The 23,419-nt window shown below is 36.1% G+C and overlaps 1 protein-coding gene across 2 annotated transcripts in view; it reads left to right on the top strand.

Annotated features, from left to right (window-relative positions):
• The window catches only part of hspa4l (heat shock protein 4 like), a 99,573-nt gene that overhangs the window by 53,436 nt on the left and 22,718 nt on the right, over positions 1 to 23,419 (top strand). For both annotated transcript variants that reach the window (XM_051928388.1, XM_051928389.1), the window contains exons 8-11: positions 5,014 to 5,090; positions 11,822 to 11,973; positions 16,585 to 16,691; positions 19,588 to 19,721. In XM_051928388.1, coding sequence (XP_051784348.1) covers positions 5,014 to 5,090; positions 11,822 to 11,973; positions 16,585 to 16,691; positions 19,588 to 19,721 — 470 coding nt within the window. The remainder of the gene's footprint in view (positions 1 to 5,013; positions 5,091 to 11,821; positions 11,974 to 16,584; positions 16,692 to 19,587; positions 19,722 to 23,419) is intronic.

A 23,419-nucleotide genomic window follows, 5' to 3' on the forward strand; every position in this document is an offset into this window, starting at 1 on the left:
ATTAGTGATGAGTGAGTCAGTCAAACAGGTTCCAGTTATGAGCATTACGCGTAGAATTTCGAAATAAAACCTGCCTAACTTTTGTAAGTAAGCTGTAATGAATGAGCCTGCCAAATTTCAGACTTCTACCTACACGGGAAGTTGGAGAATTAGTGATGAGTGAGTCAGTCAGTCAGTCAGTGAGGGCTTTGCCTTTTATTAGTATAGATACTAGGGGGCTCCGCCCCCTGCTCGCTTCGCTCGCCAACCCCTGGTGTTGGGAAATTACAAAGAGCGTGATGTATGAATGAGATATAGCATAGTGTGAAGGTGTAGATGACGCAGATAGGAAGCAAACAATAAAGTGTTTGGCACAGTGTAAAGGTTTATTGGAAAATTTCTTTGTAAACAACATTAGTAGTAAAGATGGTGTCTTGTCCTTGAATGAGTTTTCCTTGGCATGGAGAATTTATGACCTTAACTTTAACGTCAGATGAACGTCGTAGTTGTGAGAAGGCCACATAAAGTTGTCCATGTTAAAAAACGGGCTCAGATAGGTAGATGCCAACCTTGTGCATGGTTTGTCCTTGTGATTTGTTGATGGTCATGGCAAAGGCAGGTTTAATGGGGAATTGTTTCCGTTTAAGTGTAAAAGGTAATTCCAGGTCAGAACTTGTAAGGTCAATTTTAGGAATTAGAACAGTATTGTTAGCATGTGATCCTGTAAGAACTGTTGCTTGAATAACATTGTGTGTTATGGTGTAGACGACTAAACGTGTACCATTGCATAAACCCTGTTTAGTGTTAAGGTTTCTTAATAGCATGAGTATTGTTCCGTTTTTAAGGCTAAGACTGTGTTGTGGTAATCCGGCTGGGTTAATAGTGTTCAAATATGCTAAGGGGAAATTAAGATGGTCATTGTCGTCATCAGAGTCAACTTTGTCAGAGCTTAGAAAGAGGTGTGACTCTCCAGGAAGTAATGAAATGACCTGGTTATTAATGTCATCAACAGTAATATTTTTTGGACATAATATACTTCATTGTGTTAAAAGGGGCATTTGGTGTAATGAGACCGCTGTTCCAAATATCTCCGTAAGTAAGTCGTCGCAGATGAAGGGTTGAGGAATTGTAATAATATCTGGGTGAAGTCCATCTGTATTGGTGAGTGTACAATGTTGTAGTTGTAATAACCAATTGTTATATTCGGGATCTGGAAATCGCATGTTTTGTACCAAGTGTATCTTTAGAAAGCAATGCCAATTGTTCGCGTAACATTTTTTGTTCCGCGGTTTTAGAAGTGCGCCGAGGTGAATTTTTTTTTTTGATGCGGGTTCGTGTTTGTGGTCCCGTTACTCAAGCCGTCTAGTTTTGTATCCGTGATCGTGAATTGATGACTTGTTTGATCTTTATCGTTAGGAATATGGATAAGTAATAAGTAGGATCGAACTCACAGTTAATATGCGGACTGTTCGTTTCTTCGTATTATCACCTATCAGGTAACGCGCCTGTATATGTATTGTAGTTCGGTCTCGTGTTGTTTATATGACGTCGTCGCATATTTTAAGGTGGACTGAATAATAGCTGAGCGCATGGCATGTGGAGCAATAGGTAAGCACTGTCTAAAATCTACTCCTAATAAAAGTACCTTTCCCGCAAAGGGAATATTATTTTTCATCAACGTTTGTAGAAGTTTATCAATGGTGTTGAGTAAGTGACTGGATGCCATTGTACATTCATCTATAATTAATAGTGTGGCAAGATGGATGTCACGTGCATTGTTACTGTGCGTTGTCATAGTGGATACCGATGTTTCTGTGATTGGGACCGGTATTTGGAATAAGGAGTGACATGTGTTTTTGGAGCCGAGACATTTTTTCTTTCGCGGTTTCAGAAGCGCTTTGTAGGTGCCGACGTGATTTGTGCATTCTTGATTTGTTTCAGGGTGCACTGTTCCAATGCGATGTAATATTTGTCCACATACGCGAAAGCAGTATGGGTCATTGCCTTTTGGTGACCTGATATTTACTCCGGTAGATGCAAAATCAAATGAACTATTGTAGGATGTAATGCAGTTCATAAAGTTTTTACTTTCAGGTACTTCGTTAGTTAGAAGCTTCTGTAGATATGCAGGATATGAATGTAAAGGAGGCAGTGTAATTTGACTTTTTTGACAACAACGTGTAAATTCATTACTTGTATTGCCATTTGTTTCTTCAGGGAAGTTAAGTGAATGACAATGATTGCAAATGACATTCATTAATCCCAATGAATTTTCATGAAAAGTGGACTTATTATTGAACGCGCTGTCAGCTAACTGGTGCAATCATTAGTGTGGTCGTGGGTCTGAATCGTCCTTTTTGTGTACGTTTCGCGTGCTATGTCCGTAGTCTGTCCCGTTTCGTGTCCAATGGGCTTTGTGTGGCGCTCGCGGCTTGTTTTTTTTTTTGTGTGCTGGGGGCTTGTTGCCTGAGTTTTTATTTCTGTTAGTGGAGGGGGTGTTTGTGTGTCGTGGGGCTGAATCGTCCTTTTTGTGTGCGAACCGTTTCGTGTGCCTGCGTGTGACTCCTTTGTTTTTGGTGTCCTAGGGGCGCGTGGCCTCATTTCTTATTTCAGTTACTGGAGGGGGGCTTTGGGTGTCGTGGGTCTCAATCCTCTTCTTTGAGTCCTGTTCCGTGTGCAATGGCTTCGTGCGTTTACGTTGCATCCCATCCGGCCGGTTTCCGTTGCTTGGGGGGGGGGGGGGGGGGGGGGTGCGGGGGGGTTTGTGGGGCGCCTGCGCAGTACGTCTTTTGTGGCCACGGCCCATGGCCGGATGTCCCTGCGTCCATCCGGTTTAGCATTCTCAGTTAGTAATATGGATATATATGTATATTTATAGATATATATATATATAGATATATATATATAGATATATAGGTGGTGGGTCTAGACAACTACAGCTTGATTGTCTTTAGGTATCTGGATGAAATCTTTGGACCCATTGTCAGACCCTATGCTGGTGCAGTGGGTCCTGGGTTCCTCCTGGTACATGACAATACCCGGCCTCATGTGGCGAGAGTATGCAGGCAGTTCCTGGAGGATGAAGGAATTGATACTATTGACTGGCCCTCACGCTCGCCTGACCTAAATCCAATAGACTACCTCTGGGACATTATGTTTCGGTCCATCTGACGCCACCAGGTTGCACCTGAGACTGTCCAGGAGCTCAGTGATGCCCTTGTCCAGATCTGGGGAGGGGGGAGGAGATCCCCCAGGATACCATCCGTCTTCTCGTTAGGAGCATTCCCTGACGTTGGCAGGCATGCATACGAGCATGTGGGAGCCATACAAACTACTGAGTATGATTCTGAGTTGCTGCAATGAAATTTCGGCAACATTGACTAGCCTGCCGCATCATTTCTTCACTTTGATTTTCGGGGTGTATTTGAATTCAGCCCTCTGTAGGTTGATAATTTTCATTTCCATCAAACGATGTGGCATCCTTTCGTTCTTAATACATTACCCAGTCCATATCCATATAGATATCCAGCATGATTTGTTTTTTCCCCATTCTGTTTTCAAAGTGTTCCTTTAATTTTTCACACATAAAAAGGAAACTCATAGGGATTAAACAGTATTATTTAATAAAACATTTTTGTCTGAACAAGAAAATGAACCCTTTTCATTTAGTAACTTATGGCACCTCATTTAGTCCAATACCAGTCCCCTACTATAATCAAATTAGCAGTTTGACATCTTGCTGAAGGCATTTTTTCACATTCATCTTTACAAAACACTACCATCTCTGTTCAGGTCCTCTCACTGAATTTCAGTAGGCTTCTGGTTAGTGCCTCTTCAGTGGACTTAACTTGAATGTTTAGGGATGTTGTCTTGTTAAAACATCCACTTTGTGATTGAGTTTTCAAACTGATGAATTGACATTGTTCTCATTAATTCCTTGATATTTTTTAGAATTCTTGATTCCTTCGGTGATGTCAAGTTGCCCATTGCAAGAGTATGAAAAACAAACTTGTGTAAAGCCTTTCCCAATACTAAACTTAACCATTACGGTAAAGTTTTATTGGTTTTTGGCTGTGTTGGCTATTAGCCAAACATGAGGCCTCTTGTTGTGCCCAGATAGTTCCACTTTGCTCTCTGTACAGAGAACAAACTACAGAGTTCTTTTTGATAACCATAATATAGATTATCAACCATATTATAGATTGTTGATCTGTGCATTACTAGTATAGAGGCAGCTAGACAGGCTTGTGACTCTCACAGTGTTATTTTAGGTTACAGTACCTTTCATTATTCTCCTTTTGGCTTTTGGTGAAATTTTAGGAGAACATGCAGTTCTTGACAAGGCCAACATTCTTTTAAATGCCCTTCACTCATACTTTTTGGGTAACAATGGATTGATGGAGTCTGATTTATTTATTTTTTTAATGATATTATAATCTTGTACATGTCAGTGAGCATCCACTATCTTTTTTCTCAGTTCTGCTTTTTGTTTCCTTAGCTTGAGACATGATGCTAGAATCGTATAAAAAGTAATTGATCAAGTTTCTTGCAGTGACTTTTGTTTGCTTTTCTCTAATACATTATTCCATATCTTCAGTTTAACTTGTTAGCTTGGTTAATTAGCTAAGTCTGTGTCATTGACACATACGGTTTTCTTTAACTTGATATTAGTCTTTGCACTTGTACAATTTCAGTTCACTAAATGTATCATTTTGTTGCATGGACATTCAAAACGTTTCCTGTTGGTCAATAATTATACTTTATATCAATCAGTAAGAGACAAATTCTGATTAAATTTGTATTTTGTGATTAAAAGCAAACATCTCAAATTACAAAATGATCATAAACCTTCAATCATGAATGTATTTCCACAGGTCCTAAGTGTTTATGATGGAAGGCTTTGGTAGCTTCACAGCCTGTTTTAAATAAATTTTAAAATGTATATCACAAGTGAAATCAAAAACCTGTTTATAATGTATATTTTAAAAATATAATATTAATAATAAACTCAAATTGTCATGCATTTTTTTGTAGGTGTACATTTGAAGACCTTTGTGCGCACCATCTAGCCAGGATAGAAGCACCTTTAAAAGCTGTAATGGAGCAAGCAAGTAAGTAAAAGCAAATAAATACATCACATTTTTAAGGATAGAGTCAGTATTTTAGGACATTCATCCATATGCCCTTTTCTTGAATGGTTCTCAGTCTGGTGTTAATTTCAACATGGGGAGTCCTATCCTATCCTGGCAGACTAGAATGTAAAATAGGATCCAAATTTGGATGGGATACAGATTGTTCTATAACTGAAGTAAAGATATTTTAAAGTTTTACTTTTTATTGGTAAATTTAAATTTGCACAAATGTCAGACTTTTGTCACCCAGGAACAAAGTTCAACACCATTGTGTGACAGTGCGGGTTGGCTCGACACTACTGATCTCTTCCAGGAGCCTCTTGAACCCGCCACCGCTGATAACGTTTATCAAGGGATGAGCCGGGCAAATGAGGACACTCACATATAGCAAGGGTTTGGTGCAAAGGTGAAGTAGTGCTTTTATTAAAACAATCCAAATAAATAGTGCAGTGCTCCTTCCATAAATAAATAAGTAAATAAATACTAATAATCCATAAAAATAAACAGTGTCCATGTAGAGGTTAAAAAGTCCAATAAATAAATCCTTAAAATCGAGGTTAAAAACTCCCAAGGCAGGAAAACTGTCCTTTTTTAAAACTGAGTCCCTAGTGCTGCCCTTTGAAAGCGACATTTCCTCTGCTTGCGAGGTCTTGTGACAGTGGAGACGTCCTTTCAACCTACACATCCATCCTGGCTCCCAGCAGGGTTCCCAAACCAGACCACAACTTGTGAAGGCTCGGGTTCCTGTGGCCTTCCGTGGCTAAATGTCACTCACTCAGTCATGGCTCTGGCCTCTATTTTATCTCTTATCTAGTGTTATGCCTCTTTAAAACCACTTCTGGAATCAGGAATGACACTTGTTTGGCTACAGGAAAACATACTACTATAACCCCTTGTGATCTCTCATATTCCTTTATTGAGCAGTAAGTAATAAGAATTTAAGGCCAAGACTCCACCGAAGTTCCCTAACTGTTGATGTCCACAAGATTATATCATTTAGGATATTGTTTAGCATAGCTGCACACTATGTTCTGTGTGACATGCTTCAAAAGACCTTCACAGCAGTAGAGACACATAAGTGTTGCCCAGGTGGTTTAAAACAAGAAGTGCATCTTGAAATGTGGTGCTGCCCTGCACATAGAGGTGGTGCAGATAAAAATATGAGACATTAGTTGCACCGGGAGTTGATGCCTAAATCACCTAGGATAAATAGAGCAGGGAAACCAAAGGAAAGAGGTCAGATTTGTAGATGGGTGTTTGGGATGGCTGCATTGAGGTCAGTTCCAGTAGGAAGTTTTCTTGGGCATAATGAACCGTCGAACTTTGAGACATTATGGAGGCAGGGGAGACAGAGGAACCAGATTGTGCTCTGTGGGTACCTATATAAGGTGGCAAAGTGGGCACACTGCACACCTATACGAGGTTGCAGTGAAGCAGCATAGAGGTGCTTGTATGAACAAATTTCATCTTAAATTCCTTGGCATTGATCTTGTATAAAAATTGCTATGCAGACTGAGATGTCTAAAATCCAAAAATAATGTGAAAACGTTCCTTTATTTTCATAAAATGCATCCCTGCATTCAGGGCAAGTGGACCACTACCCTACACCTTCCAGACAGATAGTGATGTTGTGTAAAATTAAAATAAGTAGTAAACTTGACTTAGTAATTTTACATATTAATAAAATGTTTATAGTAATCTCAGTTTACTTATCATACCTTTACTCATGACTACACATGTACAGAATACATTTTTCAGTTCCACCTTTGGGCTTAGTGGCTTATAGCACTTTTTAAGTGACTCATTGGTTGGTTTTCTTTTGTGTCTCAATTTTAAGGATGCTTGAACTTGCACATCTTTCTATTTTGGAATAGTTACTTTCAATCATATGAATCACGTTGGTTACTTGTGTATGGTATGACTTAGCACTTTCAGTGTTGAGTATATGAACCAACTTGGTATGTTTCTCCTCAGCATAATACAGTATAACCTATTACATGTCTTAACTCAGCATTAGTCTTCCTCTCACTCTGTAGCACTCCACTCATCCACCTCACTAGTTTTATCTCTTGATATAAAAAGAATGAGTCTCACCCCACAGGTTGCAGAGGAATACAGGGAATGAAGGAAAAAGTTTTGGGTGCCAACATTCCAATATGAAAAATATGACAATAACTCTTAAACCAGTTATGATCGTGAAGATGATAAATTATGTTTAACAATTGATTATTGTTAAATACTATGGCGTTTGCATGCGTCCCAAATGACCAAATATTCGTCCCTCATTTTAGTCATTTTACATATTCATTAAAGAAATTAAAGATCTTTTTGAATGCATGAGAAACATGAAACATGTTTGGGCTTTCAAAGAAGCAGTTTCTTGTTCTGTATGCTTCAGTGTGCAGATATGATAAAAAAGACTTGTTACTCAATTTCTCAGAAGTGATACAATCTTCAGTGTGCCTATCAGAATCTCTTAACATACTGCTGCAAGGTGGCAATGCCAATTTCGTTGTGCATTCTGGAAACAGTAACACTTCCCATTCTTTATAAAATATCTGTGATAATTTAATGTGACCATTTTAGTAGACATTTCAATAACAAATGGCTTATTGTAGGTGATTGAATGTGCAGGACATTTTTTGGCTTGTTTTTGGTGCAGCTGCACTATAGTTTTACAACAATGAAAAGCAGTGCAGTGTGTATGAGGGGCAAACCTGTCTTGCTCCCAGTAATGCTACCAATAACTTTTTACATTCAGTTGTGTCTTTAGTCCTCTTGAGCAGAGATTGAAAAATACCACACATATAAGATGGGCACTTATTTTCCTTAAAACCCCTGCATCCTGAGGCTGTCATAGATATGCAAATAATATTATAATAACATTAACTGTAGCATGGTTTTATAGCAGGTACTTTCTGTACACATATTAAATTATTTGCATAACAATTTTACTGTATAATATCATGGGCTGGGAAAGAGTATATATATATATATATATGTATATGTATATATATATATATATATATGTATATATATATATATATATATATATATATATATATATATATATATATATATGTATATATATATATATATATATATATGTATATATATATATATATGTATATATATATATATATATAATATATATATATATATATATATATATGTATATATATATATATATATATATATATATATATATATATATATATATATATATATATATATATATATATATATATATATATATATATATATATATATATATATATATATATATATATATATATATATATATATATATATATATGTATATATATATATATATATATATATATATATATATATAATATATATACATATATATATATGTATATATATATATGTATATATATGTATTATATATATATATGTATATATATATATATATATATATATATATATATATATATGTATATATATATATGTATATATATATATGTATATATATATATGTATAATATATATATGTATATATATATGTATATATATAATGTGTATATATATATGTATATATATGTATATATATATATGTATATATATGTATATATATGTGTATGTGTATATATATATGTACTGTATACACACAAACACACAGTATGTTAGTCATAACAATTCTTGATGCTTTCTTCCACAGCAATAGTCTACAGTAGCTACTAAAAACTGCAAATTCTTGTGTTGTCTCATATGCAGGTGTCTTTTTAGAATTACAAACACTAAAGGAGTATGTAATAGATTAGAATTTCATCTCTAGGCTGCCAATCCACAGGCCATTGGAAACAGAACTTTTTTAATTTGAGAATTTATTAAAACTTTGTAATAGTGTTTTTTCAAAATTATAGGGTAATTTCAAAATGTAATCTGCATGATGTATTTTCTGGCTAGGTTTATCACAGAGCTAAGAGTATTTGTTTCTGTTTACTTTAGTGAAAGAGACTTACTGTCAGAATGCCATTGAAGTAAGGCTGATGTGGCAATTTTCAAAAGCTTTCACTACATGTGTGCTACTGTTACAGTACATGAAGACAGCCTTTATTTCAAGGTTCTTAGGGTCAGTATTGTCATATTTGCACTCATTTTTGAGATTCATTAATTATTCTTTATTCTGCTTTGTGTTTGTATTTCTTTTGTTATTTACATAATATGTGTAAAGTCAGATGTTACTTCAGTAAAATAGTCATTGCAAATTAGTCATTGTAGAGTGTCATTTGAAGTGTGTTGGCAGAAAGGCATTTTACAATTCAGACAAGGGAGGAGTTTATTCAGTGACATGCTTTATCATTGCAAACCAGTTGTTGCCACAGTGCTGTGAGACCTTTATTTAAAATTATACCTGTGCTGCAACAGTTTGCATATTTAGTTCTCTTGAATATGTATCTGTTTAGTTCATTATACTCTATTAAAATTTCAGATAAAAATGACATAATGGTGGGCAAGACATTACAAAATTGCTAATAAAATGGAAGATAGCCTAACCAGTATTTTTCAAGTAAATTTCAGACCTATTGTTGTTAGCCCAGCACTGACTCCTGCCTTAGCCCCATTGTTTCCAAGATAGAGGCTCAAGGCCCTGTGACCTTGAAATGGATTAAGTGCGTTTTAGAGTTATTTTCTTTAACATTGCTCTGTCACATGGCCCATAAAGGTAAATAATATCTGTTCTGTTGCACTTAGCCTTATTTATTATGATTTTCAAAGCTACTTGTATCATAGTATTATTCTCACAAGTTGTTTTTTTTTCTCTATCTCCTGGATCCGTGGTATTTCCTTTTAGGTAGTTCCCTAAACTTTAACTCTTTCTTGCCCAAGTCCTATAAATCTGCCTAATGTTTGGTAATTTGGTATTTTCGATTGTAAATTGGTGGTATTTCATCCGGTTGTCAAGTTCTTTTTATATCATCTGATTCAATATAAATTCAGCTTTCCTGCGACGTCCTTTGTGAATGACACTATATAACTTTTTAAAATTGTTTGCAAACAAACAAGGATCTTTTTTTACATTTTCATTATAAAAACAACAAGAACATAATGAATGAATGAAACTAAATGAAAACCAAAATGTTTTGCCATCTTTTTTTATAAGTGTATACCCATCTTTTTCCAGTCCCCACATGGATCCATCCATCCATCCATTTTCCAACCCGCTGAATCCGAACACAGGGTCACGGGGGTCTGCTGGAGCCAATCCCAGCCAACACAGGGCACAAGGCAGGGAACCAATCCTGGGCAGGGTGCCAACCCACCGCAGGGACACACACAAACACACCCACACACCAAGCACACACTAGGGCCAATTTAGAACGCCAATCCACCTAACCTGCATGTCTTTGGACTGTGGGAGGAAACCGGAGCGCCCGGAGGAAACCCACGCAGACACGGGGAGAACATGCAAACTCCACGCAGGGTGGACCCGGGAAGCGAACCCGGGTCTCCTAACTGCGAGGCAGCAGCTCTACCACTGCGCCCCACATGGATTTTTTAATTTATTTTTCCCCCAGGACATATCTTTACTGTATATTTAAGTAGTGATAGCTTGCAGTATCATTAAATTGTTTAGCATATGTCCCTAGATTGAGTATATATTTAGGTTTCTGTTCAAGTCAGACACAATGCAAAATAACATTGCACTATATCAACATTACTATAAATTTGATAGGGAACTTCCTGTAGCACTGTACCTTGCAGGTAGATTAGAACACAGGCAGAGCTGGTGATGTATATCATCACTGTACATCACAGACATGCATTCCATTTATTCAAAGGCATAACAAAGAATGGTCACTCACCAAGCAGAACACAATACCAAACCCCACCCTCATTACCAGAACAATCACAAAGCACAGCAGTTCATACAACATAAGAAGGCAAAAAGTAACCAAATAATTAGGTAAAGACTGATAAACTTACATAAAAACAGCTCATATATTATCTTTGTCTCAGACTGCAGCTCTTGCCAAGAAAACAATGATGGAAAAGATTTTTTTTTCTGCAGTGATTATGTGTCAAGATAAAAAAACTGCTGCCAATAAATTTTGTCTGAAGAAAGATTTAGGCACGCTGGCTTGGTACAACTTGGACCCATCTCAGATCAATTCCAGCATGTGTTACTTGCATATGGGCAGCTAGATAAAGAGAAGTGTACTGTACTACCTCTTTCTTGATAGGCTAAAAAAAAAATAAGCAAATGAAAAAAAGCTGTATGTATTTGAAATTTGAATTGTCTTTGTATATCCAGTCTCTTTATATAAGCCAGTCTGTAATCAATAATGCTTATGGATATGTTAACAACCAAATAGTGATATTTGTTGCCAGTGGAGAACACCTTGTCTATGACACAGCACATAGACAAATGTTGCTTGTGTTTTGCTTGTACTTGGAACCATCCTGGTTCACCATTTACACATGAAAATTGAAAGATGTTGATACCTACAAGAAATCCATAAAGCCAGAATAAATGTGTGTATAAGTGAAGCATTCCATTGTCAATGGTTTGTCAAATATGGCAGCTGTGTCATCGCTAGTGTGCTTGGTCAGAAATTGCACATTAATGTCATTTTTTTTTTTAGGATAAACAAATGCATCAGTAAGTTTTTTTTTTCAGTCTTTGCCAATTGATTTTTGTTCATCATTTATATAAGTTGACTTTTTTCCTTCTTATGATCCAGAACTCACCCGTGATGATGTTTATGCCGTTGAAGTGATTGGAGGTGCTACCCGAATGCCAGCAGTAAAAGAAAGGCTCAGTAAGTTCTTCGGAAAAGAAATTAGCACCACACTGAATGGAGATGAAGCTGTAGCACGAGGATGTGCCTTACAGGTATTGCATATTTGTTTTCTTCAAATTTGTTTTCTTAAAATTACAGGTTTGTGTGTTTTATTATTGTAACAGTTGTGTCTTTATTTTGAAAAGTAGAGAACACGTGCTGTCTCAAGTAGTTTTTAGCATGTTTAAATTCATTGGAATAATGATGAGCTCTCGGTCAAAGTTATGACTGATCTTTTTAGAAACAGTTTTTCACTGTGAAACCAGAACTGTTGAGATGTTTAGGTTCCATTTATGTTAAGTTTTGACTAACCTTAATAAATAACAGTTTAAATGTGATTTATTCAATAATCTTTTTGAAGCTGTAAAGCAGTGTAAATTATTAATTATGGGTAGTTGTCAACTTACAACCATGTTCGGTTCTGATGGATAGGAAGCAGGACAGATTGATACATGTTTTCAAACATGTATAGTACTTTATAATTGGTCCTTTAAGTCATATTGTTTATTTTATATCCTTTTTTTAATCATCATTCTTAGCACATTGTGTAGATTTTGTATCATTTTTTTTTGTACATTTTTATTTTATTTTTGTTTCGTTATTATTGTTGCTCACATGGGTGCTAAACAACTTCACAAATACTTTCTTTGTGTTTTTACGTCATCAGTGTGAGCCTCTCTGTGTTAATTGTGTTAACTCTGAGAGAAGGAATCATACCAGCGAGTTTGAGCACTCATATGTTTTCTGATTTAATGTTTCAGCTTGTTAGTAATAAACATTAACAGGTAAAAGAGTTCATTGTGGTTTCATTACCCATTTGTGGCTGTTCAGATGAAGAGTTACATCTTGAGTCACAACGCAGAAGCTTCGGAGGTTAACCAGATTCAAAGCCAGAGGCGCAGCATTACAGCATGTGCAGTGCGGTTAACACTGGTTACAATGAGATATGTTAAAGTCACATTCGCTTTCTTTCCTCCCTCATACTGCTTGATCACCTTCATTTTTGTGTTAAGGTCAATTGCATCTTTTTCCTGTAATTGTAAGACAAATGTAACTGAATTTAGTAGAAACCGCTGCAGGTAATAAACAGAGATTGAGATGAATGAGTCACGGCATACAGAGCTGGCGTGGCAAAAAGTGTTGTTAGCCTGTGGGGCACAGTAGTGGTCGCAAGTCGAATGGTCATAAGACACATAGGTCGTAAGGTGATGAGTACCTGTATAATAAAAAAAAAAAAACATTTTTGTTGATTTTTTTTTTTTAATCTTAAGAGTTTTTGTTTCAGTTAAATCCTGGAGTGATGAATAGTATTAGCCTGGATATTAAATTTGGACCTTATTGGAATTTCACAGTCAGTTTTATAAATGTGAATTAACATCTTTTTCTTTTCATGTCAAAGATAATTATAATGTGGACTATGCTGAGAAGAAAGTAGTTTGTCAGCTGATGTTTATGTTGCATTAACACTAGAATTACCAGAGCCTACGAAAAAACTCGTAAATCCGTCCCACCTTAAATCGCGTCTTAAAGCCATTTGCACATCTCCGCCAGAGTCTTTTGTCATCTAAATGTGATGATAAACAAAAGCTACTAGCAGCCAGCTATTCCATCCCCCCACCGACTTAGAATGAACTCCTAGCCCATGCCTTGCCTTGATTTGATTATTTGGGATTGAAGTGGAGTTTTACAGTGGAAATAATTCGAGTGTTATTTGGAATACACGCATTTCATGTGTGTTCCGTTTCTACAGTATAGTAGGCTGTGCAAACACATTTTTAAAACAGAAACGTTTTTCATATTCTAATAGTAAATGACAAAATGTAGGCATAAACTATATAACGTATGAAGCCTGAAGTCCATATATCAAAGAAACACTTTCACAAAAGGTACAAATAAGAGAACACGTGCGCTTTTCTTCAAAAATATAACTGCACAAAAAAAAAAAGCCGCGTTAGCATGCCACATTGACACTCTTACTACAACTGCCGCGGTGGCGTAATGGTATCAGCTCCTGACTGGGGATCAGAGGGTGGCGAGTTCGATCCCGCACGGCTCCACTTTGAGAAGTAACCTGCTCTTATTCTTACAATTTTAGAATAACAACATAAATTTCATTTCAGTCTGTAACAGCCGGTGTAACTTATGATACTGGTAAAGGTTAGCTTTTTTTTTTTTTTTTTTTTTAATTCACTTTTCATTTTCGCAGTCGATGCATACTAACGCCCCCCCCCCCCCCCCCCCAAAAGGGTTCTGACACATAAACACTGGCGAAGCTGCCTTCCTTCGTATCTCACCGTCACTTGATTTTCTTTTTATTCAGTGTTATTGAGTGTTCCTGCCAGTCCCCACATGTTGCTGTATGCTGTTTCTTTTGTACTCCAGGACATGCAGAGGAGAGAATGATTTCACATTATTTATGCCGTTTTCACATAAAGACTGCAGAATACTCGTGACTGCATTCTCGTACCAATGCACTTTTTCCATCACCTTTTCCTGTAAGAAGCAATGTACTCACTTCTCTCTATGCTGTGGTTTCTATTACACACCTGAAAGAGACAATATATGTGAAAACTTCATCGCACTAATGCAATATTATTTGAAAACGAACAGCGTCAGATCAGGTGTGAAAATTTTATGTGAGCTATGAAGAAGGCAGCTTCGCCAGCGTTTATGTGTCAGAACCCTTTTGGGGGGGGGGGGGGGGGTAGTATGCATCGACTGCGAGAATGAAAAGTGAATTAAAAAAAAAAAAAAAAAAAAAAAGCTAACCTTTACCAGTATCTCACATAAAATTTTCACACCTGATCTGACGCTGTTCGTTTTCAAATAATATTGCATTAGTGCGATGAAGTTTTCACATATATTGTCTCTTTCAGGTGTGTAATAGAAACCACAGCATAGAGAGAAGTGAGTACATTGCTTCTTACAGGAAAAGGTGATGGAAAAAGTGCATTGGTACGAGAATGCAGTCACGAGTATTCTGCAGTCTTTATGTGAAAACGGCATAAATAATGTGAAATCATTCTCTCCTCTGCATGTCCTGGAGTACAAAAGAAACAGCATACAGCAACATGTGGGGACTGGCAGGAACACTCAATAACACTGAATAAAAAGAAAATCAAGTGACGGTGAGATACGAAGGAAGGCAGCTTCGCCAGCGTTTATGTGTCAGAACCCTTTTGGGGGGGGGGGGGGGGCGTTAGTATGCATCGACTGCGAAAATGAAAAGTGAATTAAAAAAAAAAAAAAAAAAAAAGCTAACCTTTACCAGTATCATAAGTTACACCGGCTGTTAAAGACTGAAATGAAATTTATGTTGTTATTCTAAAATTGTAAGAATAAGAGCAGGTTACTTCTCAAAGTGGAGCCGTGCGGGATCGAACTCGCCACCCTCTGATCCCCAGTCAGGAGCTGATACCATTACGCCACCGCGGCAGTTGTAGTAAGAGTGTCAATGTGGCATGCTAACGCGGCTTTTTTTTTTTGTGCAGTTATATTTTTGAAGAAAAGCGCACGTGTTCTCTTATTTGTACCTTTTGTGAAAGTGTTTTCTTTGATATATGGACTTCAGGCTTCATACGTTATATAGTTTATGCCTACATTTTGTCATTTACTATTAGAATATGAAAAACGTTTCTGTTTTAAAAATGTGTTTGCACAGCCTACTATACTGTAGAAACGGAACACACATGAAATGCGTGTATTCCAAATAACGCTCGAATTATTTCCACTGTAAAACTCCACTTCAATCCCAAATAATCAAATCAAGGCAAGGCATGGGCTAGGAGTTCATTCTAAGTCGGTGGGGGGATGGAATAGCTGGCTGCTAGTAGCTTTTGTTTATCATCACATTTAGATGACAAAAGACTCTGGCGGAGATGTGCAAATGGCTTTAAGACGCGATTTAAGGTGGGACGGATTTACGAGTTTTTTCGTAGGCTCTGGTAATTCTAGTGTTAATGATTTGGTGAACTAAAGATCATGTGACATCAGAAATATTTTTTTTTGCTTCTAATAAACAAGGTAAAAATTTCTTCACAACCATATGCCTCCTTATTTCCTTCTTATTGGTTGCTTCATGAAAGCATCTAGTTGTGGACTGCAAAGAGATTACAGCTGTTTTCTTGGTATTTATTGAAATCTTGATATATAATTCCCAGTATGGAAGTTTTACGATTACTTAAAAAGTGATCATATTGTATCATACAGGAAAGTTTAAACTTCAGAACATTTTATTTGCTTCAGTGTGTATTTTGGAAAATCTTTTTAGCAATGACTGATTAACAGAAATATGTGATTGCAATGCACAGTTCCCTCTTCTCTAATCACATGGTCTTCTAAAAAGCTACCTTTTGACCAACATAATTACAAGAAACATGCTAAGAACTGTGATATATATACTTGGTACTGCATAATGTTTCCCCTTTTCTATGTATTTCTTTGGATAACTGTAAAACCTTAATGCTTACTTTTTAAAATAACATTTCTTAGTCATTTAGTTGACTAAGGAAGGGAAGTATAAACGCCTAGAACATTTGATGTGCAGTTCCTATCAGGTTTATGGCAGGTCTAGAAATTACTTAAAATTTTGGAGAAATACAATATTGTACCATCACACAATTCAAGACCACTGAATTAATCCTTTATTTTTTTTTCTTTAATAGTGTGCGATTTTGTCACCAGCATTTAAAGTTAGAGAGTTTTCAATAACAGATGTGGTTCCTTTCCCAATAACCTTAAAGTGGAAATCCTCTCTGGATGAAGGTGTTGGGTAAGAAAAGTCTTTTTACTTTCATTATGCCTGAAGTTCCAGTCCACTAGTACGTAACCCGTGCTATGAATGTTGTGAATGGAATGCTTATTTTGATGGTATAAGACCAGTTTCAAAGAATATATTCCCTTTCATTCTATGGCTGTCACAAAAATTATAATTTTAATATTTGAGTTAGAATTGTGCTCATGTTAACATACACTACTTAGGTAGTATTAAATAAAGGCTTTGAAGATTTGCAATATGTTTGTAACCTTTTGGTATGTAACACAAACAAAGCCTTTTTTAAAGGTCTTTTTATATATTAGTAAGCAACTTAATTCATACACTACAGAGAGTGTCAAGAAAAAGTTGCCATATTTTTAAAATCTTAAGACTACTGTAAAATAAAACATTTGTTTTGGTCCAGTTATATAGCAATAAGTGACTAAACTTCATGTCACATTGCACAACTATTCCAGCAATTTTAGAGTCAGATTTAGTAGTCATAGTGCTCTGTGACTAGCCACAATAAAATCAAACAAGTTTAATTTTGCTGTATGTCATAAGGCAGGCTCTTGTGTGTGCAAAAGTTAACAACCAATGATCAGTCGGTCAGAAGTACAATGCATATGGTCCCATTCTCCACAACCTAACAGATGTGGTCTTATCCATGTTTTATTTCAATGTCAATTTATTTATAGAGCACATTGAAAACATCATCAGCAATGCTGTAGCCATATTGCTTTACAGTAAAACATACAATAAACATAAAAAAATATAAGAAACTACAATAAAACAAAATACAACCAGCAGAAAATTGAAACAAACAAATGACTAAAACGAGGGAACCATCAGTATCACTAAAGGGCACAGAAATAGACAGAATTGAAATGCATCTTCAATCTACTTTTAAACAGTACAGCTGAAGGTGAATCCTTAGTGTGATTAGGTAATGAATTCCATGTAAAACACACAATTTGGATCAATAGACAAAAGCATACCAATGCATTGATTTAAAAACCAGCAGCAAAATTTTAAAATTAATTCTGAAACTAACAGGCAGCCAAGGTAAAGAGACCATTGCAAAGGAAAGCACTGATGTCAGGTATTACTTAGTTCGCTTTTTTTTGCCTGCTTTTGCACTGTGCATCAGTTCTTATTACATTCTGTTCTATAATGACTGTTTCACAATACTTTAAAATTTCCTATTGCACCATGAGCAACTGGGAGGTTGTAATAGAATTGTGTTATCCATTGTCCCCTGCGATTTCAAGTCATATAATCAGATATCCTCAAGGCAAGAGACACAAATTGCAGTGTGACATGTTCTCTGACTCAAAGTTGTGTAGGTGATGCCAGCCTAACTGATTGGTAGCCCCTTTCTAAAGTGAATGTGAGTGAAAGTTTTAAAGACAAAAATGTTTTTTTGTTGTGCTTATGTTAGGTTGACTATAAATCTAAGAGGAAGTTGTATTTGCAGGAGTACAGTACAAACACACAGAATTTTGCATAAGTAGAACAAAATAAGCCAAAGAGACCGGAAATAACATCCATTGCTGCAGGTAAAACACACACACATAGAATAGGTAATAATATTAAATTTGCTGTTGAAATTTTGAAGTTTACAATCAACTGATCATGTTTATATCTCTTTATATGTAGATATACTCGCAGTGTTTGACAGACCTATTTCTGTGAACTTGCCTGGTCATTTTCCAGGGCTATGCATTTTTTTTTTATTCATGAGCCTTTACATATTCAGTCTTTGTTGTGAGATACACAAGCAGTGTAAGGTTTCAGGAATCTCATGATGCTCATTGTTTTCACTGCGCAAGAGGAATATTATGCTTATGGTGGAGCAGCTTTTGCCATTTATGTATTATGATTTTTTACTGCAGAAACTTCCCTCGGTTTCCCTAACAGTTAATAAGACATATGTCTCCAGAATATTTTTTTTTCTGTTACTTAGAAGTACAACTTATTAAGCAATTGGCATTTAAATAAGTAGAAATGACATGAAAAGAGCATAAATCTGTTAATTCAACCCTTTTTTCTTTTTTTTTCAAAAGTAATATTATAAGTTAAATTAATGAATATTCAAAAATTGTTCAGTTGGCTAATTATTTTAAATAAAGTCTGAAGTGATTATTTGCTAAGCCCCAGAACTCTTAAATTAAAAGTATTGGAAATAAATAATAATTACATAGGTAGCCATCTGGCAATTTTACTGATTAGAAAAGTATAAAAAGGAGGATTGGACAGAATTAATGATATGTGATACATGAGAATACTGTAAAAATGAGAATGTATCATTAAGTGGGGTACATTACAGACTCATCCCAAATAAGTAACAAGAGAAGAACTTATTTGTAGAGATATGGCAGAATTTGCTTGCATTTGAAACCGTGACTTTTTTCAAAGGTCAGTTTTTTAGTAAGAAAACATTGTTGTCCTTCTCAAATACTTTAATACCTTGTGTCTTCTGGCTGTACTCTGGTTTAGTCCAGTTTCCTAACTGAACCAGATGCACAACACTGCAGTATTTTTAATTTAATAATAATAATTCATTACATTTATATAGTGCTTTTCTCAGTACTCAAAGCGCTATCCACACAGGGAGGAACCGGGAAGCGAACCCACAATCTTCCAGTGTCTCCTATTTTTAATTTAAAGAGAGAGAGTATATGTAGCATTTTTCTACTGAACTTGTGTCTTTAGTAAAAGCACTGCAAGCAATGGACAAATGTTAATCGATACTGTATTGACCTACACTGAAATGTTTGTATTCTGTTATAGTAAGCATTTCCTTTTCAAATTGTTAACCTGGTAAGATTTGTACTCTTTGTACCTATTGGCCCTACAAGAAAGATGAACAATTTCCTAAACATACTGGATTATTATTTTGTTGTTACAGAGAATGTGAAGTTTTTTGCAAGAATCATCCTGCTCCATTTTCAAAAGTTATCACTTTCCACAAGAAGGAGCCCTTTGACCTGGAAGCTTATTACAGTAGCTCTCAAGATCTTCCATATCCAGATACTAGAATAGGTAAGAAGTAACCCTGGCCAATTTTAATCATGTTTTAATAGTATAAATCCACAGATTCTGTCTAGTGGTTCAATACAAGATGGTACTTTTTTGTCTAAATAGTGCAACCCTGTCAGTATTTAATCAAAATGAATTTTCTGGGCAGCACTGAATACTTATATTTACAGCTCCAGAGTCCTTGACTTGAATCCCAGCCTTCTTCCTGTTCCCACATGGGGTCCTATCCTGATAAATATCTCAAAATATGCATGTTAGGCAAATTGGCAACCTTTGATTGGCCTGTATGAATGAGTGTGGGTTTGTGCATCATTGCTAAGGCCTGGAGTTTAGATCTGTACCACACATTCCTGTCATCCAAATAGTATATTACATTTGACTTCTGTTGTCTTCATTGTGTGTATTGAGACCACATGGTGGTTCATTTCAACTTCTAGTTCTGTGTAGGTTACTGCAGCCACCAGCAAACATGTCTCCCCATGTCTGCCTTCAACAGTGGGTCCCAGTATTTCTTTGCTGTATGGGGATTTTTGTTGTGAACCAAATCTATGTTCAGATTGATCTTTGTCAAACCCCTCTGTTTACACCAGCTTGCTAGAGCTTGCCAAGGGCAAAAGGATTTTGAATAAGTAATGTCCAAAACCATTAAGACACACAAGTCAATCCATCACTTTAAGGTCACAGTCCTTGGAATAATGCTTGTTTTGCATTAAGCAAATTTGTAAAAAAAATTATCTACTATATATAAAAGGAACTATGTAAAAATAACTTTACTGTTTTATTACTATAACATCTATAAAAACTGTACATTTCAGAACTGAAAAATATTAAGCATGGAAAGGTGGGGCTGTCACTACTTTTCAGTTACTATAAAATTGAGAAAAATAAAAATCATAAATGTTTTCTTTCATAAAATGTTTGGAGGCCACATCAACGGTACAAGAAAAACATTTCCATTACTTTCCATGTGTTTGACTACTATTTTTTCTCTCAAGTTTTATTTTCTTGTCTGTAATTGAATGACATTTGTATTAGTTTTTTGTAACATTACCTACAAAGTAAACCAAAAAAATGATTAGTTTATGCAAGAAACAGTCAGACTTTTCCATAAATGGTTGGTAAAAAATAGACATGCTTGGATTTGGGTCCAATACAGTGCTTATGTACTTGTACTCATGAAAATGCACCTATGCCTATAACCAGTACTGTTAACATGCATACGTGATTATGCAAAATTTGAAGAGAAAAAAAGGGAGAACACAAAATGTCTGTGGTGTGAAGTTCTTCAAAATTCACAATGAAAACCAGAGCCTAGAGGATTGTAAACTGTGCTGTGCTGGAATATCGGGAGCGGGTACAAAAACAAGTTTACTCAACACAAGTAACCTAATTAAACATCTCAAAAGTAAACATAAGAATGAGCATGGCAAAATTGCCACTTTTGCAACATTGCTTGTAGCTGCCTGCTGCCAGTCTCTGCGAATTATCATTTGACATTTTTTCTCTCCTTGCCAAATGGTGGAAAATAACAGAAGTACTTGTCCAGTGTATTGTTCTTGGTGATCAACCATTGTCAGTTGTTGATTACGTGGGATTTTGGCAGCCCCTGAATGTGTAACAAAAGTATGTTGGCAGCTTATGCCACTGATAATTGGATCAATAGTGTCTGTCCAATGTCTATCATCATCTTAACTGTACAGTGACTAGATGAGAAATTTACTCTTGAGTGGGTTATGCTGCATGTAAAGCACAATAGCAGATGCATTTCACGAAATGCTTGGCACTTGGGCCATTTTAAAAAGTATTGTGCGTGTTGTGGTCCACAATAATACCAAAAATATGATAAAGGACATAGAAGATACTGGAGTCCCAAGCCTTTCCTGTGTTGCTCATACACTCCAGGTGTCAGTGGCAGAGCTCGTTTTTGCACAGCAAAGTGTTGCAGGTGATATGAATCAGGCATAAAATAGTTGACTTCATCAGTCCTCGGGTCTTGTTTCCAAATTGCATCAGGCTTGCTTTGATATTAATTTGCAAACCTCAGGTACTGAATTTTGTGGCTAGGACTCGGGAAAGGTTTTTTTTTTTCTGCCGACTCTTACCATGATGGTTATATTTGTTCAGGTGTTGCTGCATAGTAGAACAGTGTACTACCATTCTAGTCTGCTAAATCTTCCTGAAGGTCTTTTGCAGTGAAATGGGGGGTTTTATTTGCCCGTCTAGCAATCCAATGAGCAGTTCTTTCAGAAAGTTTTATTGGTGTTCCAGACCTCAACCTCCACTGTACCTACTGATTGCCATTTCTTAATAACATTGCAAGCTGATGAAACAGCTACCTGAAATCACTTTACTATCTTCTTGTAGCCTTCTCCTGCTTTGTGAGCATCAGTTATTTTATTTTTCATGCAGCTGCTTAGAGGAGTCCATTGCTGTTAAGTTGGGACAATTTTTGAAGAGTCAGAGAATTTATACATCTTTTCAATTTGCATCACCTGGGGTTTCCTAACAGTGACTGATAAATAAGCCGTAGCCTTAACAAGCAAATTAAGGAACTTGGTAAAAGTTGTCAGAGACCTCAATATCTTGGGGTGCCCAAGCCTTTGCATGGTGCTTTCCGTTGTACACTTCAACAAAACAAAAACCATACATGAACCCTGCATAAAATGCTGAAAATAAATGGGTCATCTTTAACTTTTTTCCCTTTGGTGATCAGTTCATCTTCTACTCACTTAACTATTCACAGTGATAGACATTTTAATCAAGGGTGCCCATATTTTTGCATGTCATGGTACATATATATTGTAATTAAACTGCATGTGTTAGTTACAGATTTTCATAAATCCTCAAATTTTATGAAAATTCATTAGTATTTTAGAACAACCTATTAAAGTACTTATGTCTTTAAGTATCAAATTGATTGGACATACAGTAAAACCGGCATGCATATCATCAGAAAAAAAGTTTTCCTGTTATAGATATAAGGATCCCCGCCCCAAACATAAATACAGCCAAGGAGACCAAAGAGATGGTGTTGCTGGAGCTGAAGGGATTAGGTTTATGTGGAACCATCAAAAGTCCCTGGATGGTTCAGCAGAGTAGTAGTTTGGACCATAGGTTTAATGAAATTGCAGATGAACATGCAGTGGCATCAATACTGTTCCAGTAGCTGCCGCCATACGCCTGGAAACATACCAGGAAGAGTCCACAGTTCTCATTCAAACAGACCAGTTTGATCTTGGATATGAAGGAAATGTCTTTCAGCCCCATGCAGTAGTGTAGAAAGTGAAAGATTATTTAGTACTCTGTCATATATTGCTAATGAATCCAGAAACTAGCTTACAACTGAACACACAGAGATGCTTCTGTTCATCCAGAGGAATTTGCCACTTTCCTTCCTAAAAGAGGCCTAGACTTATCCAGTGGCAAGTGTCCCACAATGACTTTTGACCTACAGTCGAACCTCGGTTCACAACCATAATTCGTTCCAAAACTCTGGTCGTAAACCGATTTGGTCGTGAACCGAAGCAATTTCCCCCATAGGATTGTATGTAAATACAATTAATCCATTCCAGACAATACGAACTATATGTAAATATATATATTTTTTTTAAGTTTTTAAGCATAAACGTAATTAAACCATAGAATGCACAGCGTAATAGTAAACTAAATGTAAAAACATTGAATAACACTGAGAAAACCTT

Source organism: Erpetoichthys calabaricus, chromosome 5 (genome assembly GCF_900747795.2).
Source record: "Erpetoichthys calabaricus chromosome 5, fErpCal1.3, whole genome shotgun sequence".
NCBI classification, from domain to species: Eukaryota; Metazoa; Chordata; class Cladistia; order Polypteriformes; family Polypteridae; genus Erpetoichthys; species Erpetoichthys calabaricus.